The 21,157-nt window shown below is 37.8% G+C and overlaps 1 protein-coding gene across 9 annotated transcripts in view; it reads left to right on the top strand.

Moving 5' to 3' along the window:
* Positions 1-21,157, top strand: part of KIF1B (kinesin family member 1B) — a 182,222-nt gene that overhangs the window by 39,480 nt on the left and 121,585 nt on the right. For all 9 annotated transcript variants that reach the window (XM_045298808.1, XM_045298805.1, XM_045298802.1 and 6 more), the window contains exons 3-5: positions 12,844-12,920; positions 14,861-15,040; positions 19,371-19,436. In XM_045298808.1, the coding sequence (XP_045154743.1) occupies positions 12,844-12,920; positions 14,861-15,040; positions 19,371-19,436 (323 nt within the window). The remainder of the gene's footprint in view (positions 1-12,843; positions 12,921-14,860; positions 15,041-19,370; positions 19,437-21,157) is intronic.

Raw genomic sequence — 21,157 nt, 5'->3', positions numbered from 1 at the left:
TAGGGTGGGGACAGATAGGGCGAGCCCTTTTGGCTTGAACAGGGCAAAAACTGCTATGGCCAGAATTAGCAGAAGCAGCATAAATGAGGAAATGATTTAACTACACTTATTGTTTCCCCATGACATTGCCCTGGCCTGACACCAAACGTTCCCTTTGTGATCGTGACTAAACTTAGGAGACAAAGTGATGAAGGGAAGAGGAACACGACCTTTAGTTTTGCTGTTTTCTGGTTACTATGTTTTAGGTGGAAGTTTACATAGCAAATTGGGTTTCCATTTAACAATCTTTATGCACATATGTTCCATGACATTGTTTATGATTTGCACGGTGTGTCAGTGTTCGTATTATTTCCATCTGTTTTTTTCTTTTTCTCCCTTTTCTGTTTTCATTGATCTCATTTCCATTCCCTGCGTTGCTTGTCATCTTTGCTTTTCGGTAATTTGCCCGTTGCTTGTGTAAGATAGCACATCACTCCTGGGTATTTGGCCAATCTAGCAGTTGGCCAAAAGGTGACCTACAGAAAGAAAGAGATACCAGTCCAAGCCCAAAGGGTATCTTAGTGTCTCGTCTCTATTGGTCCAGCAGATGCGGCCTTTTTTTAGGAATTTGAATGTTGTTCTACATTTTTCTCCCATTTTATCCAGGGCCTTCTATTATGTCCCTGGTCAGAATGCCGGTAGTGGTAGCCTTTACTTTTTAAATTGCCTTTTAGTGGTAGCAGAGAGGAAGCCATGGTTAATTATTAACAACAGAACAAACAGCAATAAACATGTATTGAGCACTTATTATGTGCCAGACACAATTAGGCACTCACAGATTTTAATTCATTCAATCAGTATCATAATACTATAGGACACTCTTCCCCATTTCATAGATACTGGGACTGGGGCAAGGAATGATATGAGGTCACATATTGAGGAATTGGGAGAATCAGAAAATGAGCCAGGGTTGTCTTGACTCAAGAGCCCTCACTCTGACACACTGTATTAGAAGTAATGCCTCTCAAAATATTTATTATCTTACTGTTCTGTGCAATAAGGCTAATAAACATCTGTGCCTAATTTGCATTTACCTATTAGATTAAATTTAATTCAGGCATCTTTGTATGCTTAAATGGAATGAGATTTAGACCTTCCAAATCATCGTATTTCAGAATTACTCAGACCTTGTTTCCGAAGAACAGAATTATTCATTGAGAGTTTGTTTAATATTTATTATAAAGTAGCATATTTAAAAAATCAGATTGGTGACTGGCAGTACTGGTTTGTAATTTTGTTCTTATTGTGTACTTATTTTTTAATATAGTAAATATAGAGCATATAGTGAATATGTATAGTATGCTTATGCCTCTTTCATCAGATTTGGAGTTTATTTTAAGATTTTATGATCTTAGGACTTTTGCGCAAATCTGCTGTCTAACAATGTGCATGCTTTATATCAACTTGCAGAAATACATGACTGTGAGAAGGGGAGAGGATTACCCATATGCTTGATTCTAGATATAACTGTACAGACTTCTTTATTTGTGTGCCCTTTTTCTTAATTTTGGATATAGGGGCACTGGAAAAAAAGAGGTTGTGCTGAAGATGTCACTAGATTTTTAACAACCCCAAACAGTCTTTGTTAGAAAAGTAATATAAAGTTACAGTGTAATCACTGTGATATGTTAATTATAGTTGCAAGCAAGATCTCTAGTAATTTGCCAACAACTGTATAATTGCAACATAGAAACTTTGTGATATTAGATAAACAAATTTATTCTGGAGCCTAAGTATGCTTTTAAGTACAATCTTGTTTTGACTGCCTTATTTTCCAGAGCTTAATAATTAAAACATTATTTCTGCTACATAGAAAGAACACAAGCAAAAGAAGAGGGTTATAATTGAGGGACTTAGCAGACGTTGTAAGTTCTTTTTACCTTGTAGGCGCTCCAAGTTAGTTGTGGATCATCACAGAACCTTGGAAACATTTAGAAGGCATCGCTTTTTATGTTGCTCTGGCTCTTCATGAAGCCGGGACATCACAGATGCTCTCTTACTCTTCTCCAGTTTCTCCTGAGACAGTTAATGTCAGTTATAGCCTGAGGAATAAAAGGCTTGACTTGACAGCAGAAGGGGAAATGGATTCAACATAAATGCTGTTCAGCTGCACATTGGACTTTTGAAAAGATATAGTCAGTTCTTAGAGTCTGTTACCAATCCACATCTGACTTGAACAGAGAGACTGGATGGAAGTCAAAGGGGAAAGCTTTACATTGGTTGATCTAGCAGCAGCCTTGATGGCGAAGTATTAGGAGTTAGATCACTAACCAAAAGGGTCATCAATTCAAAACCATTAGCCACTCTGAGGGAACAAGACAAGGCTTTCTACCCTCGTAAGGACTTCTACTCTCACAATTCTACCCTGTCCTACAGAGTCACTCTGAGGTAGAATCAACTTGATGGCAGTGAGTTTGGGTTTTGGTGGTTGAACAAGCAAGGAACAAGCTGTGAGTAGGGTCTCCAAGGCAAGCCCTTAAAGAAGGTGGCTTTGCAGTAATATATGTGTACACTATGAAGTAAGCAGAGGGGGTTATGAGTATGCTGTAACAAATTTCTGAGGAATGGTCATGAATATGCTGTAGGGGGAGGGATTATGATTCTTGGCCAGGAAATGGCTGGCTGGATCCCAAATGCTGCTGAAGTTGGTCTGGTGATGTTTTCTGGTGACTATGTTCCTTGACCAAAGTTCTTTTGTTCCAGGGTTGACTATAGGTTGTGATTGTCCATTCTGTACATGTTTGACAGACAGGTCTGGCTATAACTGATATACTCGCTTAGTGTGGTAGGATACTTTTCTGAGAGGAAAGGGCTCAACAGAAACAGATAATCAGGAAGGAAATAACAGGCTAATTATGGGCTGTACATGAGGCATATATATTTTGTCATCCTATAACAGTCTCTCTTATATCCATAGGATAAGCTTATTGGGCAGTGGAATTCACCGCAAAACATAGTGCTAAGTTGCTTGGAGGGTGATCGAAATTCTGGGGCTGCACTCGGGAAATCAGCCTTGACACCAGGAGAGATTTGCATGTGCATGCAGGGAACTGAGGCCCAGGGGTGAGGATGAGCAAAAGAAAGTTACTGTGGAACTAGGAGGCAAAGGGCAAAGAGATTTAAATACAGGCATGTGCATATGTAAATATATTGATATATGACGCTGGGGAAATAGATCTGTGTACATATATTTATAGGTATGGTATTTAGGTAGCAGATGGAGATTGGGCCTCTACTCAAGTACTCCTTCAATGTGAGAACACTTTATTCTATTAACCTGGCATTCCATGATGCTTACCTTCCTAACATGATTGCTGAAGACAAAGGAGGTGCATAAGCAAATGTGGTGAAGAGAGCTGATGGTGCTATCATCAGATAGAGCATCGAAAGATAGAGCATCTGGGGTCTTAAAGGCTTGGAGATAAACAAACGACCATCTAGCTGAGAAGCAACAAAGCCCACTTGGAAGAAGCACTCTAGTCTCTGTGATCACAAGGTGTCGATAGGATCAGGTGTCAGGCATCAAAGACCCAGAACAAAAAATCATATCATTGTGAATGAGGGGGAGGGCAGAGTGGAGAACCAAAGCCTATCTGTAGGCAACTAGACATCCCCTTACAGAAGGGTCACAAGGAAGAGACGAGCCAGTCAGGGTGCAGTATAGCACCGATGAGACATACAACTTTCCTCTAGTTCTTGAATGCTTGCCCCTCCCCCCACTATCATGACTCCAATTCTACCTTACAAATCCGGCTAGACCAGAGCATGTACACTGGTACAGAGAAGAGCTGGAAACACAGGGAATCCAGGAGAGATAAACCCCTCAGGACCAATTTTGAGAGTATCGATACCAGGAGAGTAAGGGGAAGGTGGGGGATAAAGGGAGAAACGATCACAATGATCTATCTGTAACCCCTTCCCTGGGGGATGGACAATAAAAGTGGGTGAAGGGAGACCATTGGTCAGTGTAAGACATGAAATAATAATTTATAAATTATCAAGAGTTCATGAAGGAGGGAGGAGAAAAATGAGAAGGTGATACCAAGGGCTCAAGTCGAAAGAAAATGCTTTGAAAATGATGATGGCAACAAATGTACAAATGTGCTTGACACATGGATGGATGAATGGACTGTGATAAGAGTTTACGAGCCCCCGATAAAATGATTTTAAAAAAAAACTTACTGGGAAAGTCGGGAGATAGCCTGAGCAAATGCTCTAAGAGGGTTAGGATACACCATTATAACAGAAGTTGCTAAAAAAAAGAAGCTTGAATTTCTCTTGAAACATTTTACTCTCTTGACTTTCAGGACTCATGCCAATTTGATTGCCTTCTTCCTCTCAGGCCACTCTCAGTTCTCCCTCAGCACCTCGTGTTAACGTACACCAGGGCTTTGTCTACAGAACTCGTCACCTTCTGTGGAGAAGACTGAGGAACGGAGGTGATTTCATTCCCTCTCTAGGCTTTCAGTGTCATTGGGATGATGATGACCACTCTCGACCTTTAATCTCAGTTTCACATGTCCTAAATAGAATGCATGTTTTCCCCACCGACAGTGGCTCCTCTTCGCCGTACCAGCCTTGTAATTGCTCAGACCGTTTTCTCATAGACCCTATACAGTCTATCAGTAAGTCTTATTATTTCTGCCTTCAGATACTACTTGAATCCAATTCCTTTCTTCCATGTCTACTTTTATACTGAAATAGCCTCTTTGTTCTCAACTTGCACTCTTGGCTCTTTTCAGTAGCCAGAGTAATATTTTAAATACATAAATCAGATCATGTCTCCCCTATGCTTAAAATCTTTTGTTGGGTTCCTGTCACTTTTGAAGTAAAATTTAAAATTCTCATCTTGAACACAGGCCTCACAGAATCTGGTGTCTGGCTACCTATCTGATTCCACATCTCATTGTTGTATGCTCTGTTCTAGCTATACTAGTAGTCTTGTTGTTTCTTAAACTAAGATTCTGCTTAAATATCACCTCCTTAGAGGTGTCATCCTGCCCGTTCTCATCTACAATAGCCACCCTTAGCATCTTCACCTTTGATCACTAAGCCCTGCTTTCTTTCTCTCGGGGCTAATCTATTCTCTTGCTCTCGATAAGTCAAATATAAGTTCCATGTGGGCTGCTGCCGATGTTCTGTGTTGTGGGATTGACTCCTGTTCAGTGACTGTAGGGACAGAATAGAACGGCCCCATAGCATTTCTAAGGCCGTCATCTTTCCAGAAGCAGGCTGCTACATCTTTTTGGGGGGGACTCAGGCTGCTGACTTTGAGTTGTCAGCCAAATGCTTAACCATGGTACCACCAGGGCTCATTTCCAGGCAGGTTGTCGTTGAATCAGTTCCAACTCATAATGACCCCTCTGTACAACAGAAAAAACACTGCCAATGCTATCCTCACATTTGTGCTGGTTTTTGAGCCCGTTGAGGCAGCCACTGTGTCAGTTCGTCTTATTGACGGTCTTCCTCTTTTTCGCTGCCCTACTTTACCAAGCATGATGTCCTTCTCCAGCGACTTGGCCTCTCCTGGCAACATGTCCAAAGTACGTGAAATGAAGTCTCACCATCCTTGCCTCTGAGGACCATTTTTGCTGTACTTCTTCTAAGACAGACTTGTTTGTCCTGTTGACAATCCATGGTACTTTCAATATTCTTTTTTTCTTAATTGATCATTTTATTGGGGGCTCTTACAGATATTTTGATACAATATTCTTCACCAGCACCATAATTCAAATGCATACATTCTTCTCTGGTTTTTCTTATACATTGTACAACTTTCACATTTACATCAGGCAATTGAAAATACCATGGCTTGGGTGAGGCACACCTTAGCCTTCCAAGTGACCTCTTTGCTTCTCAACACTTTAAAGAGGCCTTGTGCAGCAGATTTACTCCAGTGCAATGCATAGTTTTATCTTTTGGCTGCAGCTTCCTTGAGCATTCATTGTGGATCCAAGCAAGATGAACTCCCTGAGAGTAGGGGCTTGTTTTCACAGATAGGCTCAGGCCTCAGGCATGGTACCAGAACTGGTTGCCATTGTTAACCTTGTGTTAAAGAGTAGAACTGTGCTTTGAAGGATTTCAGTGGCTGTGCTCTTGGGAAGTAGATGGTCATGGTCCCTCTGGGAGGTAGTTATAAGATTCTACAATGAATCAACTAATACTTATTGAGTCCCTGCTCTGTGCTGGACATTGAGCTAGGTTCTGCACACCTTCTCTTCCTAATTGAATGTGCAAGGGGTTCAAAAGGTTTTGGATGGGAAAGATTAATCAATTTTCAATGAACATTTTTGAAGCTCCCTTGTATGTCTCAGAGAAACAACATCAGCATATTTTTGTCTTTCAGTGTTTATCGCAGGGTTGTTGTGCCTTTTGGGTGGGTGTTGTGGGTGAGGTCAGAAATCTGACCTACACAGGGTCAGAAATCACACCTACACAAAAATACTCAAGTAAGGCTAATTTGTTATATCTAGGACATGGGGGCAAATTTTGCAGCAACCAATTTTTTTTTATTAAACAAATTATAATTAGTAAGATAGCTTTGTCTGTCATGAGATTCTGTATTTTCTATGAAACACAAGCTGTAAAAATCAGTTTTATAGACTAGGGGTGCTTCTAACACCTCTCCAGTCTTCTGCTTCCTTTTAAAGATTCTTGCCCTGCCTGGTGGCACATCAAGGTTCTGTCTACACTACCTAAAATATATCACCTTTCCTTCTCTCTCCTGTTTACTACTATTATTACTGTTTTGTAAAAGTTACATTTTGATTCACTAGTTTGGGATTTAGAGTCTCCATCCCTCTAGAGATTAGTGTTTCTTGTTTCATGCTAAGTTGACTGCTGGGGAGACAAGACTCAGAAATAAAAGGTAGTATTTCCAGGGAGCTGCGTCTCCTGAAGTCAGAAGTACTTGCTTCCCAAGTCAGCAGGTGGGTGATACAGAAAGAGAGGAGTCATGATTTAGCCTCACCAAAATGACAGTCCATGAGGAAAGCTAAGACTGATGTAGTCATTTATGCTTCAGAGATTTCTCAAGTAGCCGTTATGTGCTCAGACACTGTTCCGGGAGCTGGGTACATAACAGTGAATGAAACAGAAGCTACTGATCAGTCTCATGGAGCTTACATCCCAGGGACCCAGATGATAAATCAGGTCCCAAGGGCACAGGGAAGAAAAATAAATCAGGCTGAGAAGTTGGAGAATGATCGTGGGTGCTGGCTTTTAAGTCAGGGCCTTCTGGTAAGGAGACACTGAGCGACTGGGCACAGAGTACTTAGCTTGCTGGGAGAGAGCAGTCCTGATAGAGAAGCATCTTGAAAGGCCCTGGGAAGACGGTGTGTATTTATTAAGGCCAGTGGACTGCTCTAGAGGAGTTAGGGGTGACTCACTGGGGACGAGGTCAGAGAGGGAGTAGGGGATGGGAGTCTCATGAGATTTTATTCAACCTGTGATGGAAAGAAGCCATTGGAAGGTTTTAATAGAGGTTTGGCTTGGTGAACATGATCTGCCTTACATTTTAGAAAGATCACTCCATGTAGTGCAGAGAATAGAAGGAGCAGGGGGAGGAAGTGGGAGAGAGAGGGGTCTCAAAACAGGTAGCCAGTTAATTAGGAGGTATTGCAGTAATCTAGGTATGAGAGATAGTAGCTTGAACTAGGGTTGTAATGAAGTCTACAATGCTTAAAATAGAGTAATTTTATGACTTCAGACATCTAAAAGATGCCTACAGTGTATTTCTTTTAAGGAAAGATAGTGGGTTTTATGACACAAAACTAGCATACTGATGACACATGACTTGGGTACATGCTACATTTGTCGCAGCTTTTATGTTGGTAAATTATGGCTTATATGTTGAAAAACTCATAAGGTACTAACTATAATTTTACACTTATGCTTATGCTTCCTGAGAAACAAATTAGGACTCATATATGCTGTATTTTAGCTCCATTTACCTTGACATAAGAATCATTTTGTTACAAATAATATTGCCCAGTTTTTCTTGTTTTTGCGCCGCTTCCGCCCCAGTTTTTCAGTAACAATTGTTTCTGATTATTTCTGTGGAAACTGAGAAAAGCTACATTTTCTGTATATGTTGTAAATACATGCTGTGGTAGTTGCATAATCTGTTTTCAATTTGAAGCTTAAGAGGGGTGGAGTTTAGCCTGTCAATCAGGTTGCATCTTGAGGTCTTCATTTGGAGTCGCTAAAGAGATACATAGCTCACGGGAGACTGAACACTTGCTCACTCCCTGCGAGACATTCCTTCTGACAAGGTACATGGAGCTATGCTAGAGCACTGGAGCTGGAGGAGCCACGTGGAGATCCCTGCCAGTGTTGAGATGTTTCCACCACCACTGGATCCACAAGGCTTTTCCACCCACTGGCCTGCGATCTTCCTGGATTCAGTGTCATTGCATGAGTCTGAAGAGGAATTTATAGATTGCTGTTGGACATATGGGCTAATGTCAGACTTATGGAGTTGATCTGGACTGGGCTGGGATGTTTTCTTAAGGTAAAATTACTCTTTGATATAAAGTTCTATCTTACACACATGTGAGTGTCTGTGAATTTGTTTCTATAGTCTACCTGGACTAACACACATGCCTTATTTTGTTTTTCTTTTTGTGCTCCTTAAAATGGTATAAGTTTAATCAAATTAAACTTTATGATATTATATCTGGAAGACATTCTTCTGAGTACCCATTTGGTATCGGGCAGTATAGAGAAATAGCTTTTACATTCAGCTTTGACTTACTCTAGCAATTAGTGAACTTTTCCTTGATTTAGTTTAAGGACCATAGGATGTCTATTTTTTAAAACATTCACATTTATGTAATGCTTTACTCACTTCATTCAGGTATGGGTTCAATTTTAGGGAGGTTACAAACCAAACACCAAACTCATTGCCATTGAGCCTGTTCTGACTGCTGTCAGCCCTAAGAACCTGATAGGGTTTCCAAGGCTGTAACCATTAGAGACCGCACTGCCACATCTGTACCACCAGTGCTCTCAATTAGATCCAGTATCGTAGCCAATCCACACAGAACATTTACTAATTGTTCTTCATTTGTTTTGATAGTAACATGTAGATATTGCCAGGGATCTTTTTATTCTAAATCCTGTACCGTTTCTTTGACTTGTAGTGGACTTCTTTCCTACCACAATTTCCCCCACCCCTTTTAAAACTTGTCTAAAGAATCCTGTTTCCTAGTTGAATGCAAGGATGTGCGTTAGATCACAACCATTAATTCAAAATAAAAATCTTTTGGCACATTTGAAAACATTAATTATACATAAAAGTTCATGAGCTTAATTTAGAGGGTCTGATGAGCACAAATGCTGTCATTAATAACTTATCTTTATAAGAATCTTTTTTCATTTGCAGAGTTCAGGGGTTTTAAAATTTTTATTGTGAAGTATTTCATATGTTCTAGTTAGTTCATGTACATAAAAAGAATAAAATTAAACAATCCTATCACTTCCCACCTAACAATAATACTGAATTTTGCATTGTTTTATAACTTGAGTACATTTGTAGTGTGTCGCATATTGCACTGCTAATTGTCAGCAATTCAAAACCACTAGCTGCTGCAAGGGAGATAGATGAGACTTTTTACTCCCATAAAGATTAAAATCTCAGAAACCCACAGGGTCAGTTCACTCTGTCCAACAGGGTCTCTATGTGCCAGAATTGATTCATTGCAATTTTTTAATACACATATATGCATATTTTTTCATTTGGAAATTAAAAACAAAAGTTGCCAAGTATTGCATTGTGTTTCTTGGCTCTATCATTGATATTCGTGGAAGTAGCAGTCAAGAAATAAAAAATCTATTGCATTGGACAAATCTGCTACACAAGACTTCTTTAGAATATTACAGAGTAAAGATGTCACTTTGAAGACTAAGGTGTACCTTACCCAAGCCATGGTATTTTTAATCACCTTATTTACATGTGAAATTTGGACAGCAACTATGGAAGACTTCAGAATGGATGCATTTGAATGATGGTGTTGGTGGTGAATATTAAGGTAACATAGACTGCCAGAGGAACAAACAAGTCTGTCCTGGAGGAAGTGCAGCTACAATTCAAGAAGAGAGGACTGTGAGACTTCATCTCGTATACTTTAGCCATCTTATCAAGAGAGCTCAGTCATGGAAAAGGGCCTTGTTCTTGGTAAAATTGAGAGTCATCCGAGAAGAAAGCCTTCGACAAACTAGATGGACAGAATGGCTGCAAACATAACAGAGTTGTGGGGATGGCGCAGGATACGCCCATGTGGTGTTTTGTTCTGCTGTACATCAGTTGCCACGAGTTTGTGCTCACTCCATAGTACCTAACAACAAAAACAACAGAGGCATTTATTTTTTTTTAAAAAAGCTTGGTTTCAAACCTGGGAGTTTGGAAAACTTAAATTTCAGAAGCTTCAAAGATTTAAGGAGAACAGAGAAAGGATTTTATATGAATTGAGGAACTTACTAGTGTAGATTTTATTTCTTTTTCTTTACTGGGGAAGAGAAAATAAAGGGATAAGATCTGAGAACTGACCCTTAATTTTTTCTTGGCAGCATTGGTGCCACCAGTGAGAATCTGAAAGGATGAATGAAACATGGTTTCAAAGATTTATGACTGTTTTCTAGCAGTTCAAAAGTATTTATTTTCATTATATTTTGGAGTAGTGAAGACTGCATCCTTGTTCCTATTGATGAATTCGCTAAAACCTCGAAAGTAGCTTATGAAACATGGCACTGGTTTTCATTTTCTTGATAGTTTTTGTGTGTCTGTGTGTGTGTACTATAATCTTCATAGTTTAAAATGTAGAGTCTTAAATGGTAGAGTTTTAAATGTCTGTGATATCATTTTAGGGAAGTGATCATATTTATGAAAAACATTTTGCTGTTTTGTATTGGGAATTGCAGCTTGTTGAAAATAAGCATTTAAATGATGGGTGTCTTGGCCAACAGTCTGGACTGTGGAGTCAAATCTCTACATTCACCTCTTGGCTCTGCTACTACTCTGAGCTTTCAGTAAGTCATTCATCTCTAAAACGGGCATAGTAACACATCCGTCTTATTGCATAGTTGGGAGCATTACACGAGTTAATACACAGAACGCGCTTGTAGGTCAGAGTCAGTGCTTCCTGTAAACTGGGGGTTGTTTAAATCTTGTAGGTAGTTCCTTTTGGTTAGAAGTGCATTTTGTTGCGTACATTACCATTTGTGTGTGGAAAGATGATCTTTCTAGAAGCATGTCTCTTTGTCACATGATTATGTGCAATGTGAGCCTTATTAATGTACTCTGTCAGCACTTGAGGGCAGAACATAAATGTGTGGCCGTGCCCAGCAAGAGGACTAAGCACAGTGGCAACTGTTGCTATTTGTGTCCTGAGCAGCAGCTGCCCGGGCAGGTTTATTTTTTAATCCTTAGCTCACTGATAGCCTGGGATGTGGCCCTACTTTGGAAAAGTGGATTGGTTGAGATTTCATGACTACATATTATAAAGGATGCTGGTTCTGTGAGATATGAAGAGTTAGTGCTTTGTGTGTTTGAGAAAGGAAGAGAGGCTAAACCTTACCAGTCTAGCTTAATCCCTGCAGTATCGTGTGACTAGGTTACTTAATAAATCACTTTTAATCTGGGCAGTGAGATTACTTGCTTTTCAGGTAAAATGTAATTTCCTTGTTTATAACATTCTACAGATGAATTACTAGTCTGTGATTATATTGTATGAGGGGGCTTCAAGAAGTTTGTGGGACAATCCATTATCTTTTAATTCCATTTTCCACAAACTTTTTGAAGCTGCCTCCTATTACTATGATAATATGAGAGCTAGTATACTATTCAGTATAAAATAACTAATTTCATCTGTGGATTTTAGAAATAGGACTTCCTTTCTGATGCATGCTTCATTACCAAATACTTTTCTGAAGTAGAAAATAAGATCCTGGAAAAGTTTGTCTTACAGCTTTTAAGCCTTGAACTGAAACTATTCCATGAAGTCATCTTTAAACTAAACAACAATTTAGCTTGTTTAATTAAAAATGTTTGCCTTGCGCATTATACTCTTTTAAAGAATTATCTATATGAGATTAAATGGACAACAGCAACTCTAAAATAAATGAGAACCTTAAGGGGCAGAGAGTCTGTCTAAATCAGTGATTTTCAACCTTCCTAATGCCGTGACGCTTTAATACAGTGCCTCATGTTGTGATGACCCCCCCGCCACCAACCATAACATTATTTTCATTGCTACTTCATAACTAATTCTGCTACTGTTATGAATCGGGTCACCCCTGTGAAAGGGTCGTTCAACCCCCAAAGGGATCGTGACCCACAGGTTGAGAACTGCTGGTTTAAATTAACCAAGGCGAAACAATCCGGCCAGACACAGAGTGGTGACAGTGTGAATGAAGTATGCAACCATTGTCATCAACTGTGCGCGTAAAAATAGCTGAAGGAGTATGTTTTTCATTAAAAGTATTTGCTTCAGAGAGTGGTTGGAGTAATTCGATAATTTTCTCATTTTTATTTCTGATTTGTTAAGTATTTCAAAGCCTTATGAGTTATTTTGAAGTCGTAACCTGCCCCATTTCCAAATATTGACTGCTTAAGCAGGATAAGCATTCCCAAAATATTACACAGTCCCTAAGATGCACCAGAGTCGGCTCTGAATCATGGTGATAGCCAGTCAATGTTGGTCCGGTTTTTTTTCCCAAGTTCCAAATAAAGATCACTCCTTAAGCCTAGTGTGTGCATGACTGACATAAAATGAAATATTTTCATCTTTTATTTTCATCCTTTAGGTATTGTTAACCCAAAGAACCCAAAGGAAGCTCCAAAGTCCTTCAGCTTTGACCACTCCTACTGGTCTCACACCTCGGTAAGTAAACCCTCCTGGTCCCGCCCACTGACTGCAAGTCTCCAGGGTCGCAACTCCTGCCTGCCCCTTCTTTTCCTTTCTGTCTCTTCTACCACTGCAGCAGCTGACTGTTGTTTTGTAAATGTGCTATAGCCTAATTCATCATTACATAGTGTTTTCTGACATGCTGTCCATAAAATATTGTAGTTGGTTGAAAATTTATGTATGAGGGGCCTCAAAACTTTATGGAAAGTGGAATTATCTTTAAGATCCCTCATATACACTAAAATGCACATGTACATATAAAGCTGATTTAGTATAGAAATTGTTGAACATTTTGAATAGAAATTATTGAATTAGTGAATGTTTTGGTGTATTTTCACCAGATTAAAAAAAGAGTATTCTGCGCTTCCATTAATTTTATTTAACATAAATTTAACCAAACCTTATTTAGTTTCTGATTTAGATATCCCAACAAGATTTATCAGAATTTCAGAATTCTCATTATAAGCATGACTGTACCTGTACCAAACAAAACCCACTGCTGTTGAGTTGATTTATAACTCATAGCGACCCTATAGGGCCGAGTAGAACTCAAGATTTCTGAGGCAAACTGATGGGTTTGAACTGGTGATCTTTTGTTAGCAGCCCAACACCTTTACCCATTGTGCCACCAAAGCCCCATGTGATATCTATAGATCTTAGGAATTGTCCGTCCAAAGATTTCTTAGTATTTTAATTGTAAGTTAAAGTTTGAGGGACTAGGGAACACAAATAAAAAGTATGGCCAGCAAGTTGGAGTGTAGCGATAGTGACAAGATTTGTTCTCTTACATGGTCGTAGATTAGTGCCATTTTCTGACATTTGGGAAAAACCTGAAGGTCCACAAGGAAATTTGGGAAAATGAAGAGTAAAGTCCTTTATAGCACTTTTACCCAGCATTGGACCTCAAATCTTATTGGTTTCCAGAATTTGCTCCTAAACTAGAGTTTGTTTCTACATCTTTCATCTAAAAAAAAAGACCCCCCCATGGGTTTTGTGTTGGCAAGTAGATGTTCTACACTAGCAACAAAACCTAATTGCCATGGGAGGGGCCTATGTGAGGGGTCTGAAACACCCCCTCCCTGAGAGCTGTTGGCTGACAATCACCACACAATCTGGAGCAAGTTCAAAGAGGTCTTCTTACATGTGGATTTGACTTTATCTTTTTAAGTAGACTCATGATTTTCTACTTAGGAAAATCTTGGAGCTCCCAAGAGGAGTGAATGGTGGTGCAATACTTTCAAAGTTATGCAAAATTAAGTATAATCTTGCCAGTACTTTCATGTGTTTATTTTCATTTATATATGGCTGACCTGGATGACTAATCATGCCTGTGTGTGAATTGTGTCCAATGAAAAAAATAAACTGTATAGAGGGGATTTAACATTTTTATTGTATATTTATTTTACATTGCCTATTCTGGTTCCGCAACTGTTGGTTTATTATAAATAATCAAACTCACTGCTGGGGAATCAATTACCCATACCCACTCATAGTGACTCTACCCTTACAAAGGGTTCCTAAGGGTGTCAATCTTTTCAGGAACCCATAGTCTTATCTTTCTCTCTCAGAGTGGCTAATGGGTTTGAACCACCATCCTTGTGGTTAGCAGTACATATAGGACTTACCCAGCAGTGCCACCAGGGATCCTTGTTGGTTTATTATCACTCACTCATTGTCCTTAAGTTAATTCTGACAGAAGAGAAATGCCTCTGGGGGTTTCTGAGGCTGTAAACTCTTTAAGGAAGTAGAAAGCCTCATTTTTCTCCCTCAGAGCAGCTGGAGGTTTTGAACTATTGACCTGTGGTTAGCAGTCTAATGCCACCAGGGTTCCTTGTTGGTTAATATAGACGCTACCAAATAAATATAGGGAAGGATTTGAATAAAGTGGGATTTATTTATCTTTTTATGTTTTACAGCCTGAAGATCCTTGTTTTGCATCTCAAAACCGCGTGTACAATGACATTGGAAAGGAAATGCTCTTGCATGCCTTTGAAGGCTATAATGTCTGTATTTTTGCCTATGGACAGACTGGTGCTGGAAAATCGTATACAATGATGGGTAAACAAGAAGAAAGCCAAGCAGGCATCATTCCACAGGTGAATTCACAAAACAATACACTTTCTGTTTATCCTTACTCTTCATTTTTAAATTACTTACTTTTTATATTAAAATAGAATTACTGTCATTGAGTCAATTCTGAAATATAGCGACCCTATAGGACAGAGTAAAATTGCTTCTGTGGGTTTCTGAAACTAAGTGTTCATGAGAAACAGACAGCCTCGTCTTCCTCATATGGGTTTGAGCCAATTACCCCGTGGGTTAGCAGCTCAGGGTAAATGTAGCCCACAAAGCCACTGTGGCTCCCTGTATAGTGAGCATGTATTCAGGGATGGTTGTATGCTAAACACAAAGCTGAATAAGCTACCCCTTTCATATAGTCTAGTGAGAGAGAATGACCTGTGTGTAGCTATCTATAAAAGATAATGGCAGGAACATGAATAACTTTGTGCAGATTGTACTGTGTACTTAGTGTCACATTATTTACCATTGATCTGTGTGATACACATAGAATATATCTTTCAGAGGCACTTTCCTGTTATTTTATTAGCTTAATATTAACATTCATCCTGTTAATGTAATACTATCACTAAACTTCATACACTCAGATTTTCTTTTTCAAAATCAGCATTATTTCATTGGAAATGGAGAAGAGTTCTGACATAGAACTCTTAAAAGAGTTATGATCTAGAAGGACCTTCTTTTTTTTACAAAAAAGGAATGCAGTTCACTTTTATTGACTATTTTTGGAGTTAATTTTAAAGTATTCTTTTACCATAGGCCTAGTGTCACTATCTCCATAGTCTGAGAATGAAATACATAAGGGAACAATAATTGCTTTTTCTAATGAGTTCTTGAGTTATAATCTTAAATTCAGTTATATAATTAAAATGCCCAATTATTAATAAATATTAGGAAAAGCAGTACATATCCTACCATTACATTTCTCCTATAATTAAATGTAGACATTTTGGCAATTGTCACTTATATATAGTAATACTATTTTTTAGAGCATGCATGATGTGCCAGGCCTAGGCTTACATGCTTTTCAAATATTTATCTAATCCTCATGTAACCCTGAGGGGTAGGTGCTATTGTTACCACCCCCACCCTCCAACCCCCGTTTTACAGATGAGGAAACTGAGGCATGGGTCATGCCAATTACCTAAGTAAGTGCAAAGTTAGGGTCTGGAGTCTTTGCTTTCTGCCACTAGGCAGTAGTTGTTCAGCAATAATGCAGCAAAATATAATTAAATTAAAAAAATAAAAATTGTAACAGATTATACTAAATAAACATGATTGTTTATCCTGCTACTCTGTTTAGTTCCTCCATAATTTCAGTTTATTTGTTTTAAAATTTTTTAATGGCATATAATTCACATAGTATGCAATTAAATAGTTCAGTCATATTAAAAGGAGTTGTACAATCATTACCACTATCAAGTGTAGAACATCTTTTTCTTCTTTTACGCATTGTTATCAACTCTCCATTTACTCCCAACCTTCTCTGCCTTACCCCCAAGAAATCACTGTATAGTCACTGTTTCTATAGTTTTACCTACCCTGCATTTCCTATATAGGAGGAAAACATACCAAAAGACAAAACAAAACAAAAACTATTAGAGTAAGACAGAAAAACTTCAATTGAAAAGAAAGCAGAAAAATATTAAAAACGAGCAAATTTAAAATGGGCTGAAAGGGGAGAGCATATGATAAAGTGTTAGTTTTTAACCTAGTTGCGTTTTCAACAGTCCGATTTCCACTGTACTCTGCATAATAGCAAGGCTCTGCATGTCCCTGTAAATGGTCAGAGTAGATTCACCGGAAGCTTAATCCATATGTGGACCTTGCAAGTGGATTTGGGGCTGTTACTGGAATTCTTGATAATTACATTTATATCTGTTTTCTGGTAGAACTTTGTAGTACTTTATTTTAATGCAAAGCATGGCTTCTAAAAAAAAGATGGAAATTTTATTTTTAACTTTTAAATTTGATAGAGACTTGTAGAGAATCATGAACATATATTTTTAAATATATATTGAGTGCCTTAATTATAAAAATATAAAACTAAGACCAAACCCATTGCTATTGAGTCAGTTCCAACTTTTATAGCAACTCTGTAAAACAGAGTTAAAACCAAGGCTGTAAATCTTTACTGAAGCAGATTACCACATCTTCCTCCTTTGGAACCATTGGAGCCATTGGTGGATTTGAACCCTCAACCTTCCAGTTAGAAGCTGAGTGCTTTTACCACTGCACCATCTAACTCACTCTAAATTCACTGTCAAGGACTGGGTAGAACTGCTCCTGTGGGTTTCCGAGGCTGTGACTCTTTACAAGAGTAGACACCCTTTCTCTTGCAGAGAAGCTAGTGGCTTCAAACTGTTAATCTTGCAAATTGTAGACCAACACATAACCACCTCCCCACCAGGGCTCCTATATATGTGAAATTTTAATTAGTAATAATTTTTAATTCTCCAGAGTTTTAATTTACTGTACACTTAGAATGTAGGAGCACTGTACCACCAGGGCTCCTTTATTCTAAAGGTATGACAAATTAATTCATTAGTTTTTTTGTTACTTTAACTAAAATTTTACACATTTTAAATAATTTTTAAATATAAACCGAAAACCAAACCAACTATCATCGAGTTGTTTCCTAAGCTATAAGTATTTTCCCAAAATGGGCAATACCACCCCCTGGAGGGAGCTGAAACATTCCATGGGAGGCCGGTGTCGGGAGCTGCAAAAACATCTACCTATACCCTACACTTTATCCTGGATTATGGGCTATAGTACAAAAGTTTTTTATTGTCGTGGAGGTACTTGGTAATTTTTTTTTTTTTCTGAAAAGGGGGAAGTAGGCCAAATAAGTTTGGGAACCTATGTTGTAAATCTTCACAAGAACAGCTTGCTTAATCTTTTTCCCATAGAGCGGCTGGTGGTTTTGAACTGCCAACCTTGTGGTTAGAAATGTATTGTTTACCCAGCAGGACCAGCAAGGCTTCTTAGTTCAAAGTATAGGGAGCATGAAATTTTATGATTTTTCTGATCTATAACAAGGAATGTTTTCTGATAGCATTGTTACTGTGCAGCATCTCATATAGTAGTTGCAGTTTAAAAACAGTTGCAAAAATACCTACTTCTTACTGGTCAAAGCAAAATTTAGAGTTAAAATAATTTTTAAAAATCTCTTCAGTTACCCCCCAAATTACATTATAAATATCTGCACAAAATCTGGTTAATAGATATTTTAATGCTACGATAATGCTGACAGTAGAGTCACAATTATTACAACAGTGGAAATGTACCTGTGACATCACTCCCCAATGATAGATATAATTCTCCCTCTTCTTGCTGAGGGAGAATAAAGATGAGAGGACTATACCACACTTTTCTTCTTTTAAAAAAAATTATGTTTTCAGTAGTTTTATTGGAATGTGATTCACACATCACACATTTCAATAGTTCAGTCACATCAAGAAGAATTGTACAGAATTATCACCACAGTCCGTTTTAGAGCATTTTCTTTATTCTTGTGCTTATCATTATTAGCTCCCCATTTCCCCCCAGTTTCCCTGGCCATACTCCCAAGGAACCATTAATCCAGCTACTCTCTCTATAGATTTACTTATTTTGGATTTCAAATACGGGAAAACATTTTTCAAAAACTAAAACCCTCAAAAAGAAAGAAGTTTCAGTTATCAAAAATAATTTATACAAATATGGAATGGAATGTTTAAAATTGCAAGGTAATGTAATGTAGTGCTTGTAAAATACTCTTGTCTAACATCCAATAGTATATTGATTTGTATAGTCACAATTTTTTAAAATGACTTCATTTTAACACCCACTGATATAGATTAATAATGTAAGTTCAGATTTAAAATTTATGGGAACCAGTGCATGTAATACTTTTGCAAGTATTGTGAGTTCGGTATGGTTTGAGAAGGGTAATTTAACTGTTTGGTGCCAGGAAATTGGTTTTCTTAATGTCCATTGCCAGCAATAGGCAGGCCTAGTCATACCTGCCACAGCACAGTAACTACAACTTATTAACAGAGAGGTGAATAGCTTTGAAATAAAGTTTCAGAGAAATAAAAAAAGAAAAAGAAAATGTTAAAACTAGGACAAATTTTAAAGAATTATAAGAGAGATCAAATAATAGGGTGCTAATATTTTTCTTTGGATATCAATTTTATTTATTTTATTTTGCTCATTTTCCTTCTTGTTTTGTTTAAAGCATTAATTATACTTTGGTGTCATTATCAGTATTTTGAAGAGGGGCTCTCACTAAGTCATTAGTGCTCAGGGGTAATATAGTACTTCTCCGACTTATGATAGATCTCTCTCATTCTGTTTCTGTAGTTATGTGAAGAACTATTTGAGAAAATTAATGACAACTGTAATGAAGAAATGTCTTACTCTGTTGAGGTGAGTACCACCAGGGTTGAAACCAGGGCCCTCTGTCCTCCATTGTCTAAACATTCTTGTAAATAAAGCCAAATTATAACTGGGCTACAGAACTCTTAACCATCCCTTCAGTTTTGAACATTTAGGTTATTTCTAAGTTTTATTTTATTTTATTTTTTTAATTTCTAAGTTTTAGTTTTAGTGAAGCATGATGCAGTTAAGTCCTTTTCATAAGTCTGTGCTTTTATTTTCAGTTATTTCTTTCCCTTAGGTCCTGGTTGTTAAACAACATATTTAGATTGCCTAGTGACCTTTTTAATAAGGAAGGCTGTACTGATTTCAGTCCCACACCCTTTGTGCTCTTGTCAACGTTTGGTATTATTATTTGAAGATTTCTCACTCTTGCTTCATTTCCAATTTCCTGGATTATCAATGTGGCTGAACATCTTTTAAATTATACATATACCTTTTTATGTTTTGACTGTTCAATATTTTTATTTGTTTGAGCTCATCCCCTTTAATATTGTTAATGTTCTTTGACAGACTTGAGTTTTTCAAAACGTATGTAATCAATTCTCTCCTCTGCCCTCCCCACCCCCATGATAATTGGTTATAAACTTGGAAAGTTGTTTTCCATCCAGTGTTTAACTTGACTATTTCAATAGCACCTCTGTAGCATTGCTTCCATATAGATGAGTTTATTCATGAACATTTCCTCTCTTTTGTGTGTGCTTATTGAAGGTCTTGTTTCAGTCCTCCTCTTTTGGTATTCAATTTCAGAGTAACTGAAATCCTGTAACATGGCCTGTTTTTAAAAATTAGCAGTCTTTCAAACAAGCTCTAGATTTCCTTTAATTGTAATTATTGAAATAGAATTTATACAACTCCTTAGGTGTTTTGATTATTTTTCTTGATCTATAAAAAATGTTGCATAAGTTTATATATTTTAAAGAATTCTGCCTTGTTGCTATCTTATACTAAGAAGATAATGTACTGCTCTAAAGATATTTTTTGTTAAAATGAATTCTCTAATACTTTGTCTTATCTTAAAACCATTTTCCCTGCTTTTTTTAAGTATATGCATTAAACTTTTATTTATATAGTTTCTCAGATTATTTATTACCTTTTTATTGTGACTTGATTGAAGGTTAACTGAACAGACCAGTTTTCCACTCAACAATTCATACACATTTTGTTTCATATCATTGGTTCCAATCCCGACAGTGTAGCATCATATATCGTACTTTCTCCTTGTGCTGTACCATGTCTATTCTTTTTCCTTTCCCAACCTTTCTGAACTTCATCATTGGATAAATGCTGCCCTTTTGATTTTGAATGGTCGATTATGCTAAGATGTGTGTATCCCCTTAGTCCTACTGTTCTCTTTATAGACCTGTCCAGTGTTTGGCTGGAAATTGAGCCACACAGGTGAGTTCAGTCCCAGACCTGAATGAAAGGTTACTAAGGGGCCGTGGTCCTGAGTGTCCCCCCAGTCTGTCCAACCGGTACATGTGGTCTCTTTTCTGATTTTGAGGGTGGTTGTTTTTGTTTTTTTTCACTAAAAAGAAGTTTATTTCTGTTTCATTGAGTATGCCAAAGCATTAGACCAGTGGTTCAAACCTTCCTAATGCCGCAACCCTTTAATTCAGTTTCCCATGTTGTGGTGACCCCAAAACCATAAAATTATTATTATTTTTAAATTTAATCATTTTATTGGGGCTTATACAACTCTTATCACAATC

This window comes from Echinops telfairi, unplaced genomic scaffold (assembly GCF_000313985.2).
Source record: "Echinops telfairi isolate 266 unplaced genomic scaffold, ASM31398v2 ScPeMD7_7457;HRSCAF=8495, whole genome shotgun sequence".
Classification (NCBI taxonomy): Eukaryota; Metazoa; Chordata; class Mammalia; order Afrosoricida; family Tenrecidae; genus Echinops; species Echinops telfairi.
The sequence above is the reverse complement of the archived record's forward strand: the minus strand, read 5'-3'. Positions and strand labels throughout refer to the sequence as shown.